A 19,447-nucleotide genomic window follows, 5' to 3' on the forward strand; every position below is an offset into this window, starting at 1 on the left:
CCTCGGATGGCTCTGGGTGTGGCCTGTAATCCCGCTGGCTGGCCGCCCTGTTCCCTAATTAAAGTGTCCTTTTGAAAATGCCCTCCGGTCCAGGCCTGGAACTGCTGGGTGAGGCAGAGGCACCTCCCAGAAAGCTCAGCGGCTTTCACACCTTCCCTGGAGGGCCTCTGAGCTCAGGGCCTCTGGTCATCCTAGTGAGGATCGGGATGGGGGTTAGGGGGCGGGGTCACGTGGAAAGCGAGGACCTCCGGGTGGTGCCTGTCCTGTCATGGTCCTGTCCTCCTAGAACCACCTCTTTCCAACACCCCTTGCTGAAGGCTGCGGGCCATCCTTGTGTAAGAGGCTGGAGAGCCTGGATCAAAGGCGCTATTGAAGAGGCTTGTCAGAGCGGGGCCACCGAGGGCAGAAGACGTGGGGAGGAGAAGTGGGGGGGCGGGTAATGAGGAGACTGAGTCACCGCAGGCCAATTGTGGTGAGTGGGCAGCGGGTGGCTGGAGCCAGCTTTTTGGGCTGGGAGGTGAGCCCAGTCAAGAGGCCCAGGAAGGGGGATGTGGGCAGCTGGGGGTCGTGTGAGGAGGTTGCTGCTGCTGGGGCCCCTCCTCCGGTGAGCAAGCCTGCTTCCCCACAGCCCCTTATGAAACCCTCCTTCTGGTCAGGGCTGCAGATCAGCCAGCTGGGTCAATACTGCAGGGCCTGCAGGGAGCCTTAAGGAAGTCTTTTCCACACAGGAAGCCCCGAGTTAACAGGGCTGGGCTGAGGGCACAGTGGGAGTGGTGTGTTGGCATCCACAAAGGCTGGGCCATTAAGGATTAAGAGCCACTCCATTACTGGGGCAAGTCACCCCAACTCTCTGGGCTTCATATTCCCCTTGGGTAAGTGAGAGTGAGTGGGAATTAATCAGATCAGGGACGATGGAATCGTCTTCATTGCTTGATTGGTAATGGCTGTGTGGTCCTGGGCTGAGAAGGACTCTGAGGCCTCGCCCAGACCTGCCATGATCGATGATCAGTTAGTGATGTCTGCACAGCCTTGAGGTGGGCCAGGCTGCTGTGTGATTGCCCCTGAACGAGATTTTCTTTAGAGGTCTCACCGGCTAACATCTGAGATTCTGAGACTAATAAGGCCACCCACATCCTGGCTCTGCCTCTGGATCCTGAGATGCCAGTGGAAATCAGAATCCTGATTTCTCCATCTCTAAAAGGGAGAAGAGGACTCAGCTAGACCTCTCATGCCTTGATCTGAAAAACACATTGTTCTCGGGACTCGCTGAGCCCTTCCTTGTCCTCCACCCTGTGCCCAGTGCAGTGAGGGGCACAAGATGGAATGTACCCACACTCCAGAACCTTCTCCCTGTGTGGGCCTGGCTCAAGCCTGGGGTCTGCCTCTTACTGGCTGTGTGATCTGGGGCAGTTAGTTAAGCACCAAACCTCAGTAACACAGGGTTGATGTTGGCTATGCCCATGAAATATGACTGTGCAGAGCCATTAGCCGGGCCTGGCAGAGAGCTCAGCGCCGAGATGGGGTTGCTGATGAAAGGACTGCAGGAGCAACCTCAGCTGGTTTCTTTGCCCATTCCTGACCTCGGCTTTAGACGGGCATTTCTGATGAGGGTGGGGCCAGGGGAAGTTTGAGGACAGTTTCAAAGCAGCACAGGCCAGACTTTCGGCTCTCCTCGGCTCTCCACTCTTCTGAAACCGCAGCTCCAGCCCGAGCTGGCTTCTCTGTAAACTCCCAGTCCCTCCCTGTAACCAGCCCCATAAAAAGGGAGCGGGGCAGGAGGGAGTCCGGCTGCAGACTTTGTAATTTGGCTTGGGGGCGGCTCCTGTTCGTTTTAACCAGGCTGTAATTACAGCTGGCACCCAACACCCCTCATTACTGGAGCCTGGAAGGAGGACTCTAATTATAGCATGCTGGGTCTCGGCTGGGGCGGTGGGGGGCTATGCAGAGCTGGGGGCTGCGTGACCAACAAACAGCCCTTGTGGATGGAGCCACCCTGGGCCCTAGGTGCCTTCCCTAAGTCTCCTCATTTCTCTTGCTTCCAGAGCCGTCCATGGGAAGGGTAGGGCATAGGTTGAATCTGGGGTCCTCTTTCAGGGAGAAGAGGAACCAAAGGAGCCCAGAAGGTTCATTCATTGATGTAAGAAGCATTTATTGACCATCTGCTGCATGCCAGGCTGGCACTGGGGGTCATCAGTGGGTGCACAGGTGCCATCCAGCCAGGGATGGCATCCAGGCAGAAAGTGCTGTCCTGCTGCTGAGAACAGCTGAATACACTACCTATCCTGAGCCTTGAATGCCCCTAGTCACTCTCCTGGGACCCCCAGCCTCCCTTAGTACAGCAGGAGCTCTGGGACCCTGGCCCAGGGCCCACAAAGGTGATTACATATGTCTGCCCCTGAGACCCCAGAGTCTGGTGGGGATCTGGCGTTAAATAAGGAAATATAACTTAAAAATGAGTATATAACTTAAAAAGGTGATGAGGGTAATAAGGAAAAGAAATACCAGACGAAGAGCCAGGGCCCCAATGTGGTTGGGAGGGTGCAGACAGGGCCGGGCTCTCTGAGGAGGTGACCTTCAATGTAAGACCTGAGGATGGAGGGATTCAGCCATTGGGGGTGGAGGAGAGGGTAGGTGTGTCCACTGGAGGCCAGGAGCATGGAGGCCTGCAGTCTGGGACCTCCTCCTCTGAGGTGCGCCCATGCTGGGGGGCAGCCTGGACAGAGCAGGGATTTCCCCTGCATGTGGTGCCGAGAGCGCTGGACTTTGTGTCTCTAGACTTGCAGTCCAGGCCTCTATCTGCCAGTGTCGTGTGACCTCAGGCCAGTCACACCCTCTTTGCGCCTTGGCTTGCCCATCTGTCCACACGAGGCCCCTGAATCAGACCACAAGTCCTCTCTGCCTCCACCCCTGAGGAGGTGAGGAGACTGAGCAGCCAGTCCTATTTCAGTGCTCTGTTTTGAGATGCCCTGATGGTGAAGCCAGGGGCCCTGCAGCCTGGGTGGGGGTGGGGGCCTGAGAGCTCCAGGCTGTCCCCACGAGTTATTAAGAGCCACCCGGAAGCAGACACAAAGGGCATTGTCCTGAGCTGGAGTCAGCCCCTAGCCCCCCAGCTGAGAACAATTGGGGAGGAAAAACCTAGGCCATTTGTCCAGCACAGAGTGCGGCAGTGACGGCGGCTGGGAAAATGCCGAGTATTTTTCAGCTAAAATTAGCCACCTACTGAACCTTTACATCAAGGGAACCCTGAAGCCTCCATTGTTTTGAACTGGGGATCCCAGGGGGTGTGGGGGCAGGGAGTCTCCGGATAAGCAGTAAGTGTCTCCTCTCCCAGGATCTGGACTAGCCAAGGCCCGGCCAGCCCTCATACCTTGAGGGTGCCCAGTAAGGAGGAGCAGGCAGGGGGTAGTTGGGCAGACATAAGGGGCAGGAGTCTGGCCATTCATGGTCACCAAGTTTGGGTGGCTGACACAGCCTCTGCTTCCCTGCTGATGACCTGATGGAACCCTGAGCTAAGCTCAGGGGTCTAGAAGAAAGCACAGGAAACATAAGAAAATAACTTTTCATCCTTTCCGGAAGAAAAGCAGCCAGAGTAGGCTTCTGTCTTTGCTCGTGGTAGACGGTTTCTACCACCGAAGTCCCAAACCTGGCTTAGAATCTTCCCTCTGCCACTTAGCGACTGTGTGAGTTGGGCCAGTTACTTATCCCCTGACCGACTGTATGTAAACAGTGGAGATGGATAGGGTTGTTGGAAATATAACATAGATGAAGTAGATAGTAACAACGGTAATTAAAAAGAAAAACTATAATACAGCTTATACTCAATAAACCCTTTGGATGTGCCAGGCACTGCTCTAAGCAACTTGCATGGATAGTGTATTTCCTAGAAGTGTTATTACTCCCATTTTGCAGATAAAGAAGCTGAGGCCCAGAGAGGCTAAGTAATTTGCAAGAACAGAGGTGCAGGTGATGGCTATCGTAATCTTGATTACCACACGCTGGGGCCTGATTCAAGCAAAAGCAGCCGGCACCGTGCTGCCATGTAATTCCACTATTCCTCTTGAAAGGTCTCCAGCTGAATCGTAGACGTGCTCAGGGGAAGGAGCTGACCTGCATTAAGCACCATTATGTGTGCTGAGTGTTTTATGTTTCTGTCAGGAGGCACGGGAGCAACGAGCAGCGGACCAGCGGCAGCACCTAGGAACTCGTTAGACGGGATACATTCTCAAGACCTGCTAAGAGGTTTTTACCAAGCCTCCAGCTAATCCTGGGACATGCTGCAGTTTCAGAACCGCTGGCACAGAGGTTAACAAGTATGGTCTTAGGGTCAGGGAGATCCAGGTTGAAGTGCTGACAACCCTGTTCTGTGACCTTGGGCAAGTTACTTAACCTCTCTTTCGCAGTTTCCTTACCCGCAATCTGGGGATCAGATTTAGAGTACCTGCCTTGATGGTTCTTGGAAGGATTCAGGTAGGTGATGTACGCACACTGAGTGATTTGTGCAGTGCCTGGGAGTGGGTTAGTCTGAAAACAGTAGCTGTCGCTGGTCAAAGGGAAGGTGGGTCTCTGTGGCCAGGGAAGTGCGTGAGTTCCAGCTGGAGTGCAGCTCCCCTGTCCAGCGCAGTCAGGCAGAACTGAGGGCCCAGTTAGGAAAGGTAACCCTCTCCCAGACTGAGGAGGTGGGCATGGATGAGATGGACGTCTCCTCCCCGCCTGGCTGGTCCCTGTCTTTTTGCCTTCAGTGTCAACCAAAAAGACACGTGAACTCTGTGCGGCTCTTTCCTTCCTCCCTGCCCCCCACTTTCTCAGGGAAAGAGCAAAGTCATCTCCTTGGAGAATTACAGTCTAGAGACAGGGTAATCCTCAGACCCTGGACTCCCGAGATCGGGGACACCCGCAGCTCCATGCCAGTGGCCTTGCATTTTCCAGGCGTAGGTCCTGGCTCTTGTCCTCATCACCCGTGCGCTTTTGATGGTTCCTTAGAGGCCTCTGGGGTCACGTGTGCTGCCCTCCATGCTTCTCTCCCCACGGGGAGGCTCCTGGGGCCAGGCCAGGCAGAGTACACAGCTGACAGTCCCACCTCCCTCCCAGCCTCTGGGAGCCCCAGGCTCCTGGCAAGAACCTCCCTCGACTATCCCCAGCCCCGTACCACCACCCGAGCTATCCACAGACTTTAGTGTCATGTCACACTTTCATGCCTTTGCCCCCAGCTGTCTCTGTGAGGTGGCCCACAGAGATGTGCCCATTTTACAGATCAACAAGCGTGTGGCCCCAGGAAATGAGCTGGTGGCCAGCCCTGGTCTGTCCTAGTGTTTTCATTCAACAGAGCCATGCTTCCATCCTTTCTCTTTTCCCCTCTCAGACTACTTCATCCCCCTTGAGACATCCCTGGAAAACAGTGACAAGTTGAGTGCCTGTCCAGACTCAGAGACACGGGACCCCTCCCTCCCTTGAAGTGACACAGTAACAAAGTTGGGTTGACCCAGATCCTGTTTACCTCTGAACCATGCTCTTTTCCATGCTGTTCTTCTAGCTTTTCCTCCTCCTTCCCTCTCTGGGGCACAGAGGGCACCCAGAGGCGCCCCTCCCTAGAGAAGGGCCCTTTCGTGGTGCATGCAGCTGTAACCTCACACCCTTCCTCTGGCTCCGAAAGCCGAGGTGAGCAGGCCGAGCCCTGAGCCAAGGAGGCCCAGCAATTACATCAGCAGGTGCAAACAAGCAGGCAGGGGCGGGGCCCAGCATCCCACGGGGCTGGGGGTGGAGCTCTATCCACCCCACTCAAGTCTGTTTCATTCCGTCCTTCCAGCTTGCATCAGCCTTTTGCAGCTCCGTGTCATCACTGAGTGGGCTGGGCAGCAGCTGGGAGAGCAAGCCAGGTAGGGGGTGGGGAGTGGGACACCTGGCCAGCCCTGGAAGGTAAAGGAAGACCCTGGAGCTGTTGTTCAAGATGCCAGCCAGTGCCCCTGCCAGCCCTGAGAAGGTATGCCTGTTATTTCTCACTACACAGAGAAATCATAAAAATTAGCAAACACACAAGGCAGCCCAGCTGGCAAAACAGTGTCACACTTCTGACCTTGATGTTCCCGACAACCCTGAAGGTAAAGCAAGTCAAAGTGGCTCCGTTTCCCAGAAGGAGAGATTATGGTCCAGAGGGAAGTGGTTTACCCAATATCACCTCATGAGCCAGTGGAAACACCTGTGTGCTTCAGCCCAAGAAATACGAAGGATTTTAGGAGCCTGAAGGATGAGAAGTCCCTATAGTCATCAAGACAGAAGTAGTCAAAGCCTACTTCCTGGTGGAGGTGGACTGACTCCTTTATAGAAGGAGAGAGCTACAGACAAAGCTGTAGATTTGCTTCTACACTGATGGTGGGTCAGCAGGCAGAAGGACCGTCACATGACTGTGGGGCTAGGCTGGAAGTGACTGAGCATGAGCCTGAGAGTCAGGGTGTCTGGGTCCTAACTTTGACCCTTTGTTGTGAGCTCCCTGTTGATGGAGGTGAAGCTTGATCATTGCTCTCCACACCCTGCTATAGGCATGATGGAGGGGAAGCACTCAGGAAATATTTGATGAATGAATGGAAGAATGGAGGTGAGGCCCTCCCCGTTGCCTTGCCTGCCTCAAAGTGCACCTGCCCGGCCATCTAGGCCTTCCTCTGGGCCAGTGCCACCCATCTTCCCACGTCTCCGCCCCTGACAGCTCAGCTGCTCACCTGAGCTCAGGGCTAGAGTGTCGGAACCAGAGGGAGGCCAGGGCAGTAGCTTTTGGCTGAGTGCCCGGATACCCACATTCCAGTCCTAACTTTGCTTTCAACCCTCTGTGTGACCTGAGACCAGAAGCTCCCCACCTCTGGTCCACAGGGAATTCCCGGGAGCCAAGTGTGTAAGGGGTGCCTTCCTTGGGGCCCGTGGAGCCTTAGCTCAGTGCCAGCCTTGTGGAAGAGGCAGAGCAGAGTGTGGTGGAAGGTTGGAGATCGGTAGCCACCTTCCTCCCCTGCCCCTGGGGCCCAAGTAGGAGCCCAAGTGGATTCCAGGTTCAGAAAAGTACAAGAAGCCCCCACACAGCCTCTCCTACCCCCATCCCCAACTGCTGGGTGCTCTCAAACTTCTCTCTCTCTGTCCCTCTCACTGTGACTCCGTCTCTACCTCTCTCTCCACCTCGCCCAGCTTATCCAACACCCCATCGCACAGATTGACAAAGGCCAGAATCCAGGCAACCCTCTTTGTCTCTCCTGGTTGCAGTTCTCTTTGTGCCAGTGTGATGCCGAGATACCAATGGTGCTACAGCCACTGACTGGCCTTTTGCACTGGACAAGCCATAGCTCCCCTCTGGCCTCAGGCCCCCCTCTGGAAGTGAAGGGCTTGGACTTCCAAGCCCTTGGAATTTGTAAGGGCCCCACAGCCCAGGGGTCTGAGCCACCTCCTAGTACCGCCTGGGTGCCCACAGCCAGCCCTGGGGTGGGGTCTGGCCAGGCGTGGTGACGGTGCTGATGGCAGCGGGCAACAGTTCACAGTTTTTCCACTTTGCAATGTTTTGGCAGCCTAGAACAAGATGCTGGGAAGGCAGGGGAACTTTGTGCCTTGGGGCACTCCAAGAACAGTCCCGACTCTGAGCTTTCCAGGGTGGCATGGGGACACTTTGCCTGGAAGGGCAGCGTGGACATAACCCATCAGGCAGCCCCAGGGCCAGAGTCTATACGCCTGGGCGTTTTGACTTTTCTGGAACATGGGTACAGGATACTGGCGTCTTTCTCCCCAGCGCCCAAGCATGCAGAGAGATCCTGATGTCAGCTGTCCAGCGGCTGCCTGCACCAGCTCTGCATCCTGCAGCTCCTCCAACTACCTGGAATGCCACGCAGGGGCAGTCAGCCGAGCTGGCAAGCACCCCGTGTGATGTGTGTGACTGGGAGAGGGAGAGAGGGATGCCTGGTGCACTTTGCTTGGTTAAAAGGTTTAAAAGTCTTCAGTTAACAGCCTTGAAAGAAAGTAGGATACAGGCTGTGTATGGTGAGACCTTGCAGGTCACAAAACATGTGCACATCTAAGAAAACATGTTAAGACCAATGTCCAGTGTTAATTCTGCTCAGCTGGAGCTGCGAATGGGTGATTTTTATCTTCATCATCATTTTTTCCTAAATTGTAGACAGAAAAGGCCAAGAAAAGTACTTTCATCAGGAAAAAAAAAAGCATTTTTAAAATAGAGTCCTACTCTCTCAGGAATCTAGAGCCCAGTTTCTTTGACTGATTCTGCTGCTCAGGCAATGGCACCCCACTCCAGTACTCTTGCCTGGAAAATCCCATGGACGGAGGAGCCTGGTGGGCTGCAGTCCATGGGGTCGCACAGAGTCAGACACGACTGAAGCGACTTAGCAGCAGCAGCACCAGCTGCTCAGATGCTGTGTGATCTAAGACTAGCACATGCCCCCTCTGGTTTCTGTCCTAGAGAACAGTAATCAGATGGTCTCTGAGGTTCTATCAGTTGGTGGCATCCTACAGGATGGAGTTTCCAGAGGGACTGGCTCCCACGGCCCAGGTTAGCCCAGCCTGTGTCCACCACCTCTGGCTGCTCCCTCCCACCCCCACCTTCCACCTTAGGTATCTCTGGAGAGGCTGGGCAGCGTAGCTGGAGAAAATCTTGTATCCTCAGTGAACCCAGCTAAACAAGCAAACAGGATTTCCAGGCTCTCAAGAAGCTTGCCTTTCAGAGAGTAGACCTGTCCAGACAGACATCAATCAATCAAATACACAGAGAAGGTAATTCCAGAGAGAGATGAATACTGTCAAGAAAAACAAACAGGACGGTGTGGAGATAGCATCAGGGAGAGTGAATGAATTTCCATTGGGTGATCAGGGAAGGCCTCACTGGGGAGGTGGCAGGTAGCACTTGAACTGAGATGTCCGTGACAGGAGGCAGCCATAGGAATATCGGGAGACAGGAGAGGAGGGGTGTTTTCAGAAGGAGAGAGCAGTGGAGGTCCTTACATGATAGTAAACCAAGCACGTTCAATGGCAGGAAGCACCCTTGGGTGGCCTGGAACCTTTGAAGTCTGGGGGTTTGGTAGGGGTTCAGACTTCATTCCAGGTGCAAATGGAAGCCATTGGAGGGTGTGAGCTGGGGAGTGATCTATTTGCACTTTGTAAGATTGCCCTAGCTGTTGTGAGGAGAGTGGATTTGAGGGAGCAAGAGGGGAAAAAGGGGAACACAGTGAGGCAGGATCTGGGCTGGAAGATGTGGGCTTGGAGACTGTAGGAGGCTTGTCATGCAGTTTGAAGCAAATCTTTTTCTTTTTAAAAACAAACAAACAAACAAACTTTATTTTATGTTGGGATATAGCCGATTAACAATGTGATGGTTTCAAGTGAGCGGTGAAGGGACTTAGCCATACATTTACATGTATCCATTCTCCCCTAAACCCCCTTCCCATCCAGGCTGCTGGATAACACTGAGCAGAACTCCCTGTGCTATACAGTAGGTCCTTGTTGGTTGCCCATTTAAAATATAGCAGTGCATACATATCCAACCCAGAGAAGGAGGGGACTCCCTATGTGGGACCCAAGCTATTAGGTGTTTGATGGAATCTGGTATTGCAACTCAAACTCACTCCATCTAACTCTGGATGGGGGAGAGATGACCAAATAAAATAGGAGGTTCCTCACAGGCCAAAGTCACTGCCATTGCCTTAAAGTAGATGTCAGCAGCCCTGAGAAAGGAGCCACGGTCCCAGCCTGGCTGGGGCTCTCTGGGTGTCCAGGGGAGATGGTTGAGGCTTGTGACCCTGGGCGAGGCGTGGGCGGTTCTGCTGGTGTGCCGCATATGTGTCTGAGTGTGACATCCTGGGGGCTGGCAGCAGGCTATCAGCGGGCCCTTCCCAGGCTAGGCTAAATCTCTGGTTGGGGGACCCCATACAAGTCCCAAACTTGTCAGGCCCAGACAGGAAAGGGGGCCAAGTGCTGGAGTTAGGAAGTTGAGGCCCTCTTCCCTTCCAGCAAGCTCGTGGACTCAGCTGCTGCCCAAGGATCCTTCAGCGGGTATTGTCAGCCAGAGGAGGCCTGTGATTTAATGGGAAGAACTTTGTTTCTTGGTAGCTGAGAGCCTGAGCTTGCCTTTTCACTTCTCAGTGATGAGAAGTGATGAGCCTCAGTTTTCTCTGTGAAATGGAATGCCTGCTTCACAGGATTATTATATTGATGATGTTTATTATCCCATTGTGTACTGGGTAAGTGGTTATTATCTGGAGGGTGATGGATGAGAGGGTTTTGCGTTCCTTGTCTAAGAGAGGAAGTGGAAGCAGAATGCCCCCTGCTCCAGGCCCAGACTTCTAGGCACAGTGACTAGGACTTGGAAGTGAAAGTGAAGTCGCTCAGTCATGCTTGACTCTTCTCGACCCCATGGACAGTAGCCTGCACCAAGCTCCTCTGTCCATGGGATTTTCCAGGCAAGAGTACTGGAGTGGGTTGCCATTTCCTTCTCCAGGGAATCTTCCCAACCCAGGGATCGAACCCAGGTCTCTCGCATTGTAGACAGACAATTTACTGTCTGAGCCACCAGGGAAGTCCAGTACTTGGAAAGGGAACTGAAAATTAGCCCCAGAGGGGCCAAGGCCCAGGCCAGGAAGCCCAGGAGCCAAAGGAAGGGTCTGGGGGAGAGGAGGTGTTCTGGGCCCATGGGTGTGGAGTACAGCTTCCTCGGTACCACTGAGAGCCTAGGGCAGACCAGCGACCGGGGAGTTGAAGTGTCCTCTCTCTGTTTTGGAAGCTGTGTGACCCTAGGCTTCATGCCAGGACTCTGCCTGCCCTGGGGCTTGTCCCCAGCCTCCCATGAGATTCTTTACTTGCCCCAAGTCCTTCCAGGGGAAAGATTTCTCAGGATCAGCCAGACACCCCTTTAGGATGCAGGCTCCTGCCCCAGCTGGCCATCTTGGTGAGGCTATTTCCTGTAGCCAGCAGAGGAAATGATGTCATGGGCACAGGCAGGTCTGCAGAGGGTATGGGAAAAGAACTGTGCAAGCGGCCTCCTTTGTTAGGAAGAACTTGGCGCCCCCCAAGCCCATCAGCCCCCATCCGTCATCAGTAACAGCCATTGTAGCCACCTCTGAGGGGAGCCCCGGCCTGAACCCCACAGCCGCCAGAGGCCAGAGCCAGATGGAAAAAGGGCTTTGTGTCCAGGGAGGGGTCCTTGCATATGGGGTTTGTGTGTTTTAAAACATAATAATAAGCGGGCTCCTCTCCCCCAACAACTCTCCCCACACCCCACTGAGCACATCCACCTCGCACTGAATGGAAGAGATTTTCCATGCAGTGGGAGGTCAAGTCTGGCGAGAATTAGCCGGTGTCCAGGGGCTAGAGAAAGACTGTGATTGCTGATGATAAATGTGCCCAGCATGGAGTGTTTCTTTCTCCTTCACCTCCCGCCTGCCCCCCATTCTCCATTCCCAGTCCTGCCCCCCATTGTGGGCACCATCCCGCACCAGCCAGCCCTGCTCAGCTACAGATGCCTGTCCCCTGCAGTTGAGCCTGAGGGACCCAGGCCAGACCTTGTCACCCAAATGGGGACAGAAACCAGGGGGCGGAGGCATCAGGGCCCCCTATACTGAATCATTGCAGCCTCTGAGGTCTCAGTCCTATTGGGCAGGGATGGACCTGGCTAAGACGGACATAGTGAGTTTCCATCCCAGGCATGGGACACACGGAACCCAAACTTTTACCCATAGCCATGCCATGCTGTGCTATCTCCCTCAGCCCTGAATCAGAAATGGGGCTCTGGTCCAGCTTGGCTGTTAATTTGCTGTGTGATGTGGCATTGGTCACTTCCCTTCTCTGAGCTGGTAGAACAGGTTTCAGGACTCCCCGTACAGGGCTCAGCTGGAGAATCCTTCCTGCCTGGCACTTCTCCATGTGGCTGGCATGAGCTCTTCCCAGTTGCTACAGCACATTTGCATCTGTATGCTCAGCTGACCTTCACCACCACACCTCAGAACTGACAGGGCAGTACTTGTTAGTCCCTTTCTCATAGATGGAGAAACTGAGGCCTTCCCAAGGTCTCAGTGGCAGGGTGAGTGAGCTGGTTTTCTGGCTGTCAGGCCAAGCCATTCCACCGTGTGCCCATCCAAGCTGGACCCCCTGCTCAGGGTCACCATAAGGGAAGCGCAACCCCTCTGGTCTCCCCTAGCAACTGGTGGCAGTCTCCCCTCCAGGGATGTCTGAACACTGTAGTTTTAGTCCCTTCCCCCTTCCTCCCAGGTGTAGCTCTGGTAAATATGGTTTCTTTGTTATTGTTGAGTCACTAAGTCATGTCTGACACTTTGCGACCCCATGGACTGCAGCACGCCAGGCCTCCCTGTCCTTCACTATCTCCTGGAGTTTGCGCAAACTCATGTCCATTGAGTTGGTCCATTGGTTGGATGCCATCCAACCATCTCATCCTCTGTCACCTTCTCCTCCTCCTGCCCTCGATCTTTTCCGGCATCAGGGTCTTTAATTTACCTTTGTCCTAAAGTACCTTCCTTCATCTTTAAGGCCCCCAGACTCTGTTTATTCTAATGGCTTAGATTCTGATACCTCTTAAATAAGCCCAGGGCCTTGACTTCCACCCCATCAAACCTCCCACTTGCCAGGTGTGTCTCCACACTGGGCACTGCCCAAGCCCAGCCCTGGGAAGGAGCATGCAGCCTGGCATGGATCCTGCTGGCAGGCAGAGACCAAGCTTAGACTCCTGTGTCCTGCAAGCTCCACTCCCCTCCCAGGGCATAGGTACCCTGTCCTGAACATCATGGGGGACACCAAGAACAGTGTGACGTGCTCCCTGCTTCCTAGAAGCAGCCATCCACCTCTACCAAGGAACTTTCGAGCTGCCCAGAGCAAGGTGCCACCAGACCCCCATCCTCGTCACCTCCTCTTCCTATGTTTTAAGCAGATTGTGAGCAAAATGGAACTTGCCCACGAGGAAGCCAGATTGGTAACAAGGGCATGCAGAATGGTGCCTTGTGAATATTTGAGAGAAAGACAAGAAGGCTAGGGCAAGTAGGCAGAGGCTGGGATGCCATCATGGGGAAGAGGAAGTGCACTGTTTTGCATGACCTCAGAGGTTGAAATTATAGCGATGGCTGGAACCTCCACCAGCAAATTTCAGGTGAAAGTAAGGAAGACTTTTCTGTTAGATCTGTCTAAAGGAGAACCTGGCTGAGAAAGGCAGTGGTGAGGTCTCTGTCCCTGGAGGTATGTGAGTCAAGGTTGGATACAGAATTGATGGGGGTGGGGTGGGTGTTGTACAAGACAGCCCTTGGAGTAACCTCTATCCCTGTGAATCAGTACATCCAAGTGAGACTAACTGACAGGAGATCCCATGTAGGCAGGAACAGGTAAATGAGAAGTGGGGGTTTGAACGGTACCCACCACCAACAAATAGTTCCTCCTCCTCCCTCCCTGGCCTCCCCACAACATTGTGCCTTAGGGCCCCAGTAGGTGCTGGGTCTTTGAGCCGGAATAACAACGGCAAGAAAGTTGACCCCACTTTAAGCAAATTTGCTTCATGAGAAAAACTTTACTCAACAGGGCCGTGTCCTCCATTAACAGATTCCCCATCAGGCCATCTTCAAATATCAAAATGTGGGAACCAGAGTGCAACTCAGGAAGTGGACTCAACCAACTTCCTGATTTTACAGACGGGGCTCCTGAGGCCTGAGAGGAAGGCCACGTGGCAGTGCCAGTCCCCAGCTGGGCTGCAAACCCAGGGCTCCTGACTTCAGTGGTTTTTCTTGTCCTGTGTCTGGCTGTCTCTGGTTACACCTGTGTAAGGATGCTTCCTCTTGCATACCTTCGTTTTGGATCGGCTGGGCCATTTGTGGATGCAGCTGTACAGGCAGGTTGCACTTCTGCAACTGTAGGTTCAAATGCGTTCTGCTATCGGAAAACTACACTTTATGTGAGTCGTTTTCCCACCAGGAGGAAATTCAGATCTGGCCTGGCAGTGGCAAAGCCTCCTCCTCAGGGGCCTCCTCTTAAAGGCGTTTTATTCTCCCCTGTGAAGATGGGGCAGTGGGGAGAGAGGTAGTGAAGCCAGGGAGATGGTGACCAAAGGCCACGGCTCTGAGCCTGCAGCAGTGGCTTCCTCCCACTGACCAGGTGACTCAGGCAAGTAACACGGGAAGATAATGCTCACCTAGGCAAACTATTTGCTGCTGCTGCTAAGTCGCTTCAGTCGTGTCCGACTCTGTGCAACCCCACAGGCGGCAGCCCACCAGGCTTCCCCATCCCTGGGATTCTCCAGGCAAGAACATTGGAGTGGGTTGCCATTTCCTTCTCTAATGCATAAAAGTGAAAAGTGAAAGTGAAGTCGCTCAGTCATGTCCAATTCTTCGAGACCCCATGGACTGCAGCCTACCAGGCTCCTCCATCCATGGGATTTTCCAGGCAAGAGTATTGGAGTGGGGTGCCATTGCCTTCTCCAAAACTATTTGCAACATCCCCCAAATAGTGGACATAAATGCCAGTTCCCAGTGTAGAAGTCAGATTCAGGTATCCAGCTGCCTGAATGTGCTTCCCAACTCAGCTATATAGTTTTACAGCCCTGTGCCAGTTACTTATAAACTCTCTTGGTCTCAGTTTCCTCATCTGTAGTATGGGGATAATAATAGTACCTATCTGATAGAGATGTAATTACCATAGGGATGTGGTTCTCAAATTGTGTGCTTAGGCACCTTAGGATGGTACAGCAAATTCACAGGGGTACTGTGGGCTATTTTTAATCTTCAAAGAAACACAGCGATGCTGGACAGCTGCCAGGTACTGCAACGACTACTAGCTCAAGATAGCTTACAATTTTAGCACCACATCACACTTCTTTCCTTTCCATGGCACCATGCCTTTGCAAAGCTGGGAATTTTGGCATTTGGGAGTACCCCAAGGCAAATTATGAGGGTAGCAGTGTCCGCTGTGATTCTAAGATTTGAGGTATTGTGCCACGTCCAACAGGCACACATACATCCTCATTATAAGTCAGTGTGGCCATTTAGAAATGGAATACTAATATTATTGTTGCTTTTAATTTATGAGTATTATTTTTTCTAATAGGCTTCCCAGGTGGCATTAGTGGTAAAGAATCTGCCTGCCAATGCTACTGAGTTATTAGGAGATCACACCCTCACACAGACACGTAAGCTGGTTGGATTTAACTACTTAATAAACAGAACCATTAGGAATTTCTTTTGGCTTTGGGATAAAATTACTGGGTAAAAATGACCAAAACACTGAAAAATGATCAAAACACAGAACTTCCCAAAAAAGTTTGGGAAGTTCTGTCTAGGATTGTTGAGGGGCTCGGTAAGTTAATTGAAAATACCTTCTAAAAGCCTCTGGTAGAGGAAGCACCCAGGAGCTCCAAGACTTTATTCTTCTTTTCCCTCTAAGCTGGAGAGGGCAGGCTCAGGTGGCCCTCCCGAGGACCCCTAAGGAGCCTTCCTCAGCCACTAAGGGCCAACAAGCCCTTGGCCCAAGCCAGGGCCAAGGAGGAGGTGATGTGTCCACTGGTCGGGACTGGGGCCCAACTCAGCCACTATCCGGGGCTGGCAGCACCCCCACACACACACCCCTTTCATTTGTGTTCACTGAACACCTGCTGTGTGCCGGCCAGCACCTAGTCTGCTGATGGGGCCCTGGGGATAGGAATCTCAGGTTGCCCTTGGTTCTTCTTTGTCTCCTGCAGGACGCCTGGGGGCTAGGGACCTTGACAAGTGGGCAGCGGCTACGTCGCTGGCACTGCCCTGAATGACAGGGAGGCAGTAACGAGAAAACCCAGGCATCCTCCTGCTGAGACTAGAGCGGAGTCTTGGAGCCAGGGTTGACAGGAGGGGTGGGGCAGGCAGGGCGGGGGCCCAGGGCCACCAGACTCAGGCCTGCTGCCCTAATGGATCGCTTATGTTTACTTCCTCAGTCGAGTCTGCACCTGCTTTATAAATGAGCTGCATTGGGGTTATAAAACAAAGTCATAAATGCACCCCACAGTGCCACCTAGAATCAGGGCTCTGTCACCTGGAGGCTGGGGGCTGCCTGGTTAGAAGGTAGGGCAAGTCTGTAACTGCACCCATGAGCTGCCCTTGTGGCCACCATCCCCAGAGGGAGGCCCATTCCCCCCATTTCACAGATGAGGTGCCTGAGGCCAGTAAGGACTGGTTGAGACCAAGGGGTGTCTGGGTCTGAAGCCTGAGCCCTGTCCTACACTCCTCAGTCCCAAGACTGATGCAGAATGCTGTGGCCTGAGGTGGGTGTGGAGTCCTCTTGGCTCCACCCTGCTCTCCCTAAAACTGCCTGGCCTGGCGGGAGGGCCACAGTGTCCAGCTCCCTGGGCACTGTGTCATCTCACCATCAGATGTTCACACTCCTAGACCCTAGACTGCCAGTTTACCTACAAAGAAGGTGTCTCCCTGTCTGGCAGAGGGAAGCAGGTGTGGGGGAGTCCTGGCCTGGCCTTCAGAATCCACAGCTTAGATGCCCACTAACCAAGTGACCATGCATTAGTTTGGATGGACTTCAATTTCCCCAGCTTTGAAACAAGAAAAACAAGTCCTAGCCTTACTAGCCCTTTGGTGTGCATGTGTGCATGCCCAGTTGCATCCGACTCTGTGCAACGTTATGGACGGTAGCCCACGAGGCTCCTCTGTCCATGGATTTCTCCAGGCGAGAATACTGGAGTGGGTTGCCATGCCTTCCTCCAGGGGATCTTCCTGACCCGAACATCAAACCTGTGTCTCCTGCATTGCAGGTGGATTCTTTACCGCTGAGCCACTGGAGAAGCCCAGTCTTTTTGTGAGAGAGTCCCATAATTGTAGAGACCTGGCCAGTGTCAGGGTCTATTAGGATTCTCAGGTGTGGGGACACTTACAGTGTTATGAAGCTACTCCAGGGATAGGCAGTGTGGAGTCCTGTTTTGCCTATCCCTGTTTGGGATAGGCAGCATCCCAAACATTGAAGTCTGATTTCCTGGGTTCAGACCTTGGCTCTGCCTCTCACTAACTGTGTGACCTTGGGCAGGTTGCTTAAGTGCTCTGAACCTCAGCTTCCCCCATCAGTAAACTGGGGACCAATATATCATACCTTACAAAGTTGTTGCAAGAATTCAGTAAGTTAACTGTGTAACTGAAAACATAGCAGCTAATTCCAGAGAAGCATTCGTTGCTATTTTGATGCAGCAACTTGTATGGTGCTAGACCTCTCCTAGGCTCTCATGCTCATTTATCTCCCGTGATCCTCAAAAGAGCCCAGAGAGAGGAAGTGTGTCCATTTGTCCATTCACTTCAGAGACAGAGTAATACAGTCTCTCCTTGGGTCACACAGAACATGCCAGATGGAGCTGGAGTCCTCCTCCTCCTTGCTGGCTTCCCCTTCGCTCCCCCAGGCCATGCACACACACCCTGCCCAGGGCCCAGAGCTGAGAGCCAGTGACAACCTGTGCGTTTTCTCAGAGCCCACATCTTAGCAGGAGCTCATGGTCCCCCAGGAGATGACATGGCGGACATATGTTGTTCATTCTGCTCTTGAAGAACTAGGTGTCCCTTTGGCACCTCTACCCATAGGGGGACTCCCTAGAGTGTGTCCCACCCTTGGCCTCCTGGGACCCCAGCTGCACTTGAGGGACTGGAGCGCTGGGACAGGGACAAGCGTGCGGAAGGCTGGCAAGGGGCTAGGCAGACACACACCCTTGCAGCTTAATTTGCTGTTTCCTCGGGAGCAGTTAGCAGAGGAGGACAAGCCCCACCACCGCTTGTCCCCAGCCAACTGATTGTTTGGCGCTTGGCACTGGAAAGTCAATTTTCCTAAGTGGATTGTAAACCAGTAGCCTGGCCCGGCCTGGTTTCCCTCCCTCCCCACGCTGGTGGTGGCCAGGCCCCTCTCTCTTCCTGTTTGTCTCGCCTCCTGAGGTGCTGTTCTTTCCAGGGACGCGGGCAGGGCCCGGGTTTCCATTTGGCCCCTTTGGGGGAGGAGATGGCTGCCAGCACAGCCTCACTGACTTCCCAGCCTCCCCGTGTCCTCATCCATAGGCCAAGGGTGTGGATTTGGCTGAAGTGGGTGGATCAGAGCCACAGACCACTGGAGGGGAGGGGCTGGGGGGGAGGCTGCAGCGAACGTGGTCTGCCCTTCCACGTTGCTGCCTGCCTTGGACTTCCGGGAAGAGGAGGCCCTCTGGGAGCGAGCTTTGGGGAGCCCAGCCTGGCGTTGCCACCTCACCTCACCTCTGTGGGACCTGGCTCATCTTCCCATGTCCATCAGCCTGCCAGGCTGGGGCTGCAAAGGGCAACTGTGGCTTCAGGGCAGAGCTGGCCGAGTTTGTGCTCCAGCCTCAGGCCCATTTCCAGCTCTTCACATGCTGTGGCATCACCACGGGAAACTGGAGGGAGGCCCTGGAAGGCCAGTGCAGGGGATCCTGGAGAGGACTGGAGAGGAGTGTCCTTGCCCTGCTGGATTGCCTCACCTCCCTGGGCTCCCCTGCCTCCTCCATCTGTAAAGAAGTAGACTCGCATAGCATCATAGAGCTGGGACTGGCTCCAAAATACAAAATCCTAAAAGCAGGGCACAGTGGGGAAACTGAGGCCCCAGAAGTGCCAGGCCTTGCCTAGGTCACAGCAAGTGTCCTGGCAGGTCTCCTCCAGCTGCCCACCCCTCTGCCTCCCCCGACCTCCTCTCTTTGTCACAGCCCCCAGGGGATGGAAGGGACCTGGGACCTCCCACCCGTGGCCTCACAGAGCCCTCCACTCTCCACAGGCACTGACTCGGGCAGGGAAGAGCTCCCCGACTCCTTCCCATCGGCTCCAGCAGAGACGCTGCCCCACTTCCTGCAGGAGCCACAGGACGCCTACATCGTGAAGAACAAGCCCGTGGAGCTGGGCTGCCGTGCCTTCCCTGCCACACAGATCTACTTCAAGTGCAACGGCGAGTGGGTCAGCCAGAGTGACCACGTCACCCAAGAGGGCCTGGACGAGGCCACCGGTGAGCCCACGCCACCCCCACCCCCACCGGCACCCCCAGGTCACTCCGAGCCCAGAGGGTTCTGGGCCTGGCTCCACACTGGCTCTGTGTGAGCCCTCACACAGCCATGGTCCCCCCAGGGCCTCAGTTTCCCCTCGGGTTCACCCTGGATCAGTGTCTTCCCAAGACTTGGCCTCTTGCCCCGTCTGACTTTGGGTGACCGGGTGAAACAGCACCACATCGCTTTCTGCGTGCTTGTTCCCTTTCCCAGTTTCTTTCCATCCTCTGCTTGCATCAGAGGGCAGGTCCAGTCCAGCACAGGTTCTTCCCCCCTCTCCCCGGCACCTGCTCTGCCCCCTGTTGAGAGAGAGGAGCTGGTCCTATCTCACAGCCTTGCCCCCAGCCCCAACCAAAATTCTCGACCAGGTCCTCTGGGTCTGTGAGAAGTGATAGTGTTTTCTTTTCATGATAATGATGCAGTACTTCATTCATA

The 19,447-nt window shown here is 54.1% G+C and overlaps 1 protein-coding gene across 1 annotated transcript in view; it reads left to right on the forward strand.

Annotated features, from left to right (window-relative positions):
* Positions 1 to 19,447, forward strand: part of UNC5B (unc-5 homolog B (C. elegans)) — a gene marked incomplete at its 5' end in the record, with an annotated part of 87,075 nt that overhangs the window by 47,137 nt on the left and 20,491 nt on the right. The window contains one exon of the mRNA XM_010852399.1: positions 18,751 to 18,975. Within this exon, the coding sequence (XP_010850701.1) occupies positions 18,751 to 18,975 (225 nt within the window). The remainder of the gene's footprint in view (positions 1 to 18,750; positions 18,976 to 19,447) is intronic.

This window comes from Bison bison, unplaced genomic scaffold (genome assembly GCF_000754665.1).
Source record: "Bison bison bison isolate TAMUID 2011002044 unplaced genomic scaffold, Bison_UMD1.0 scf7180017864309, whole genome shotgun sequence".
NCBI classification, from domain to species: Eukaryota; Metazoa; Chordata; class Mammalia; order Artiodactyla; family Bovidae; genus Bison; species Bison bison.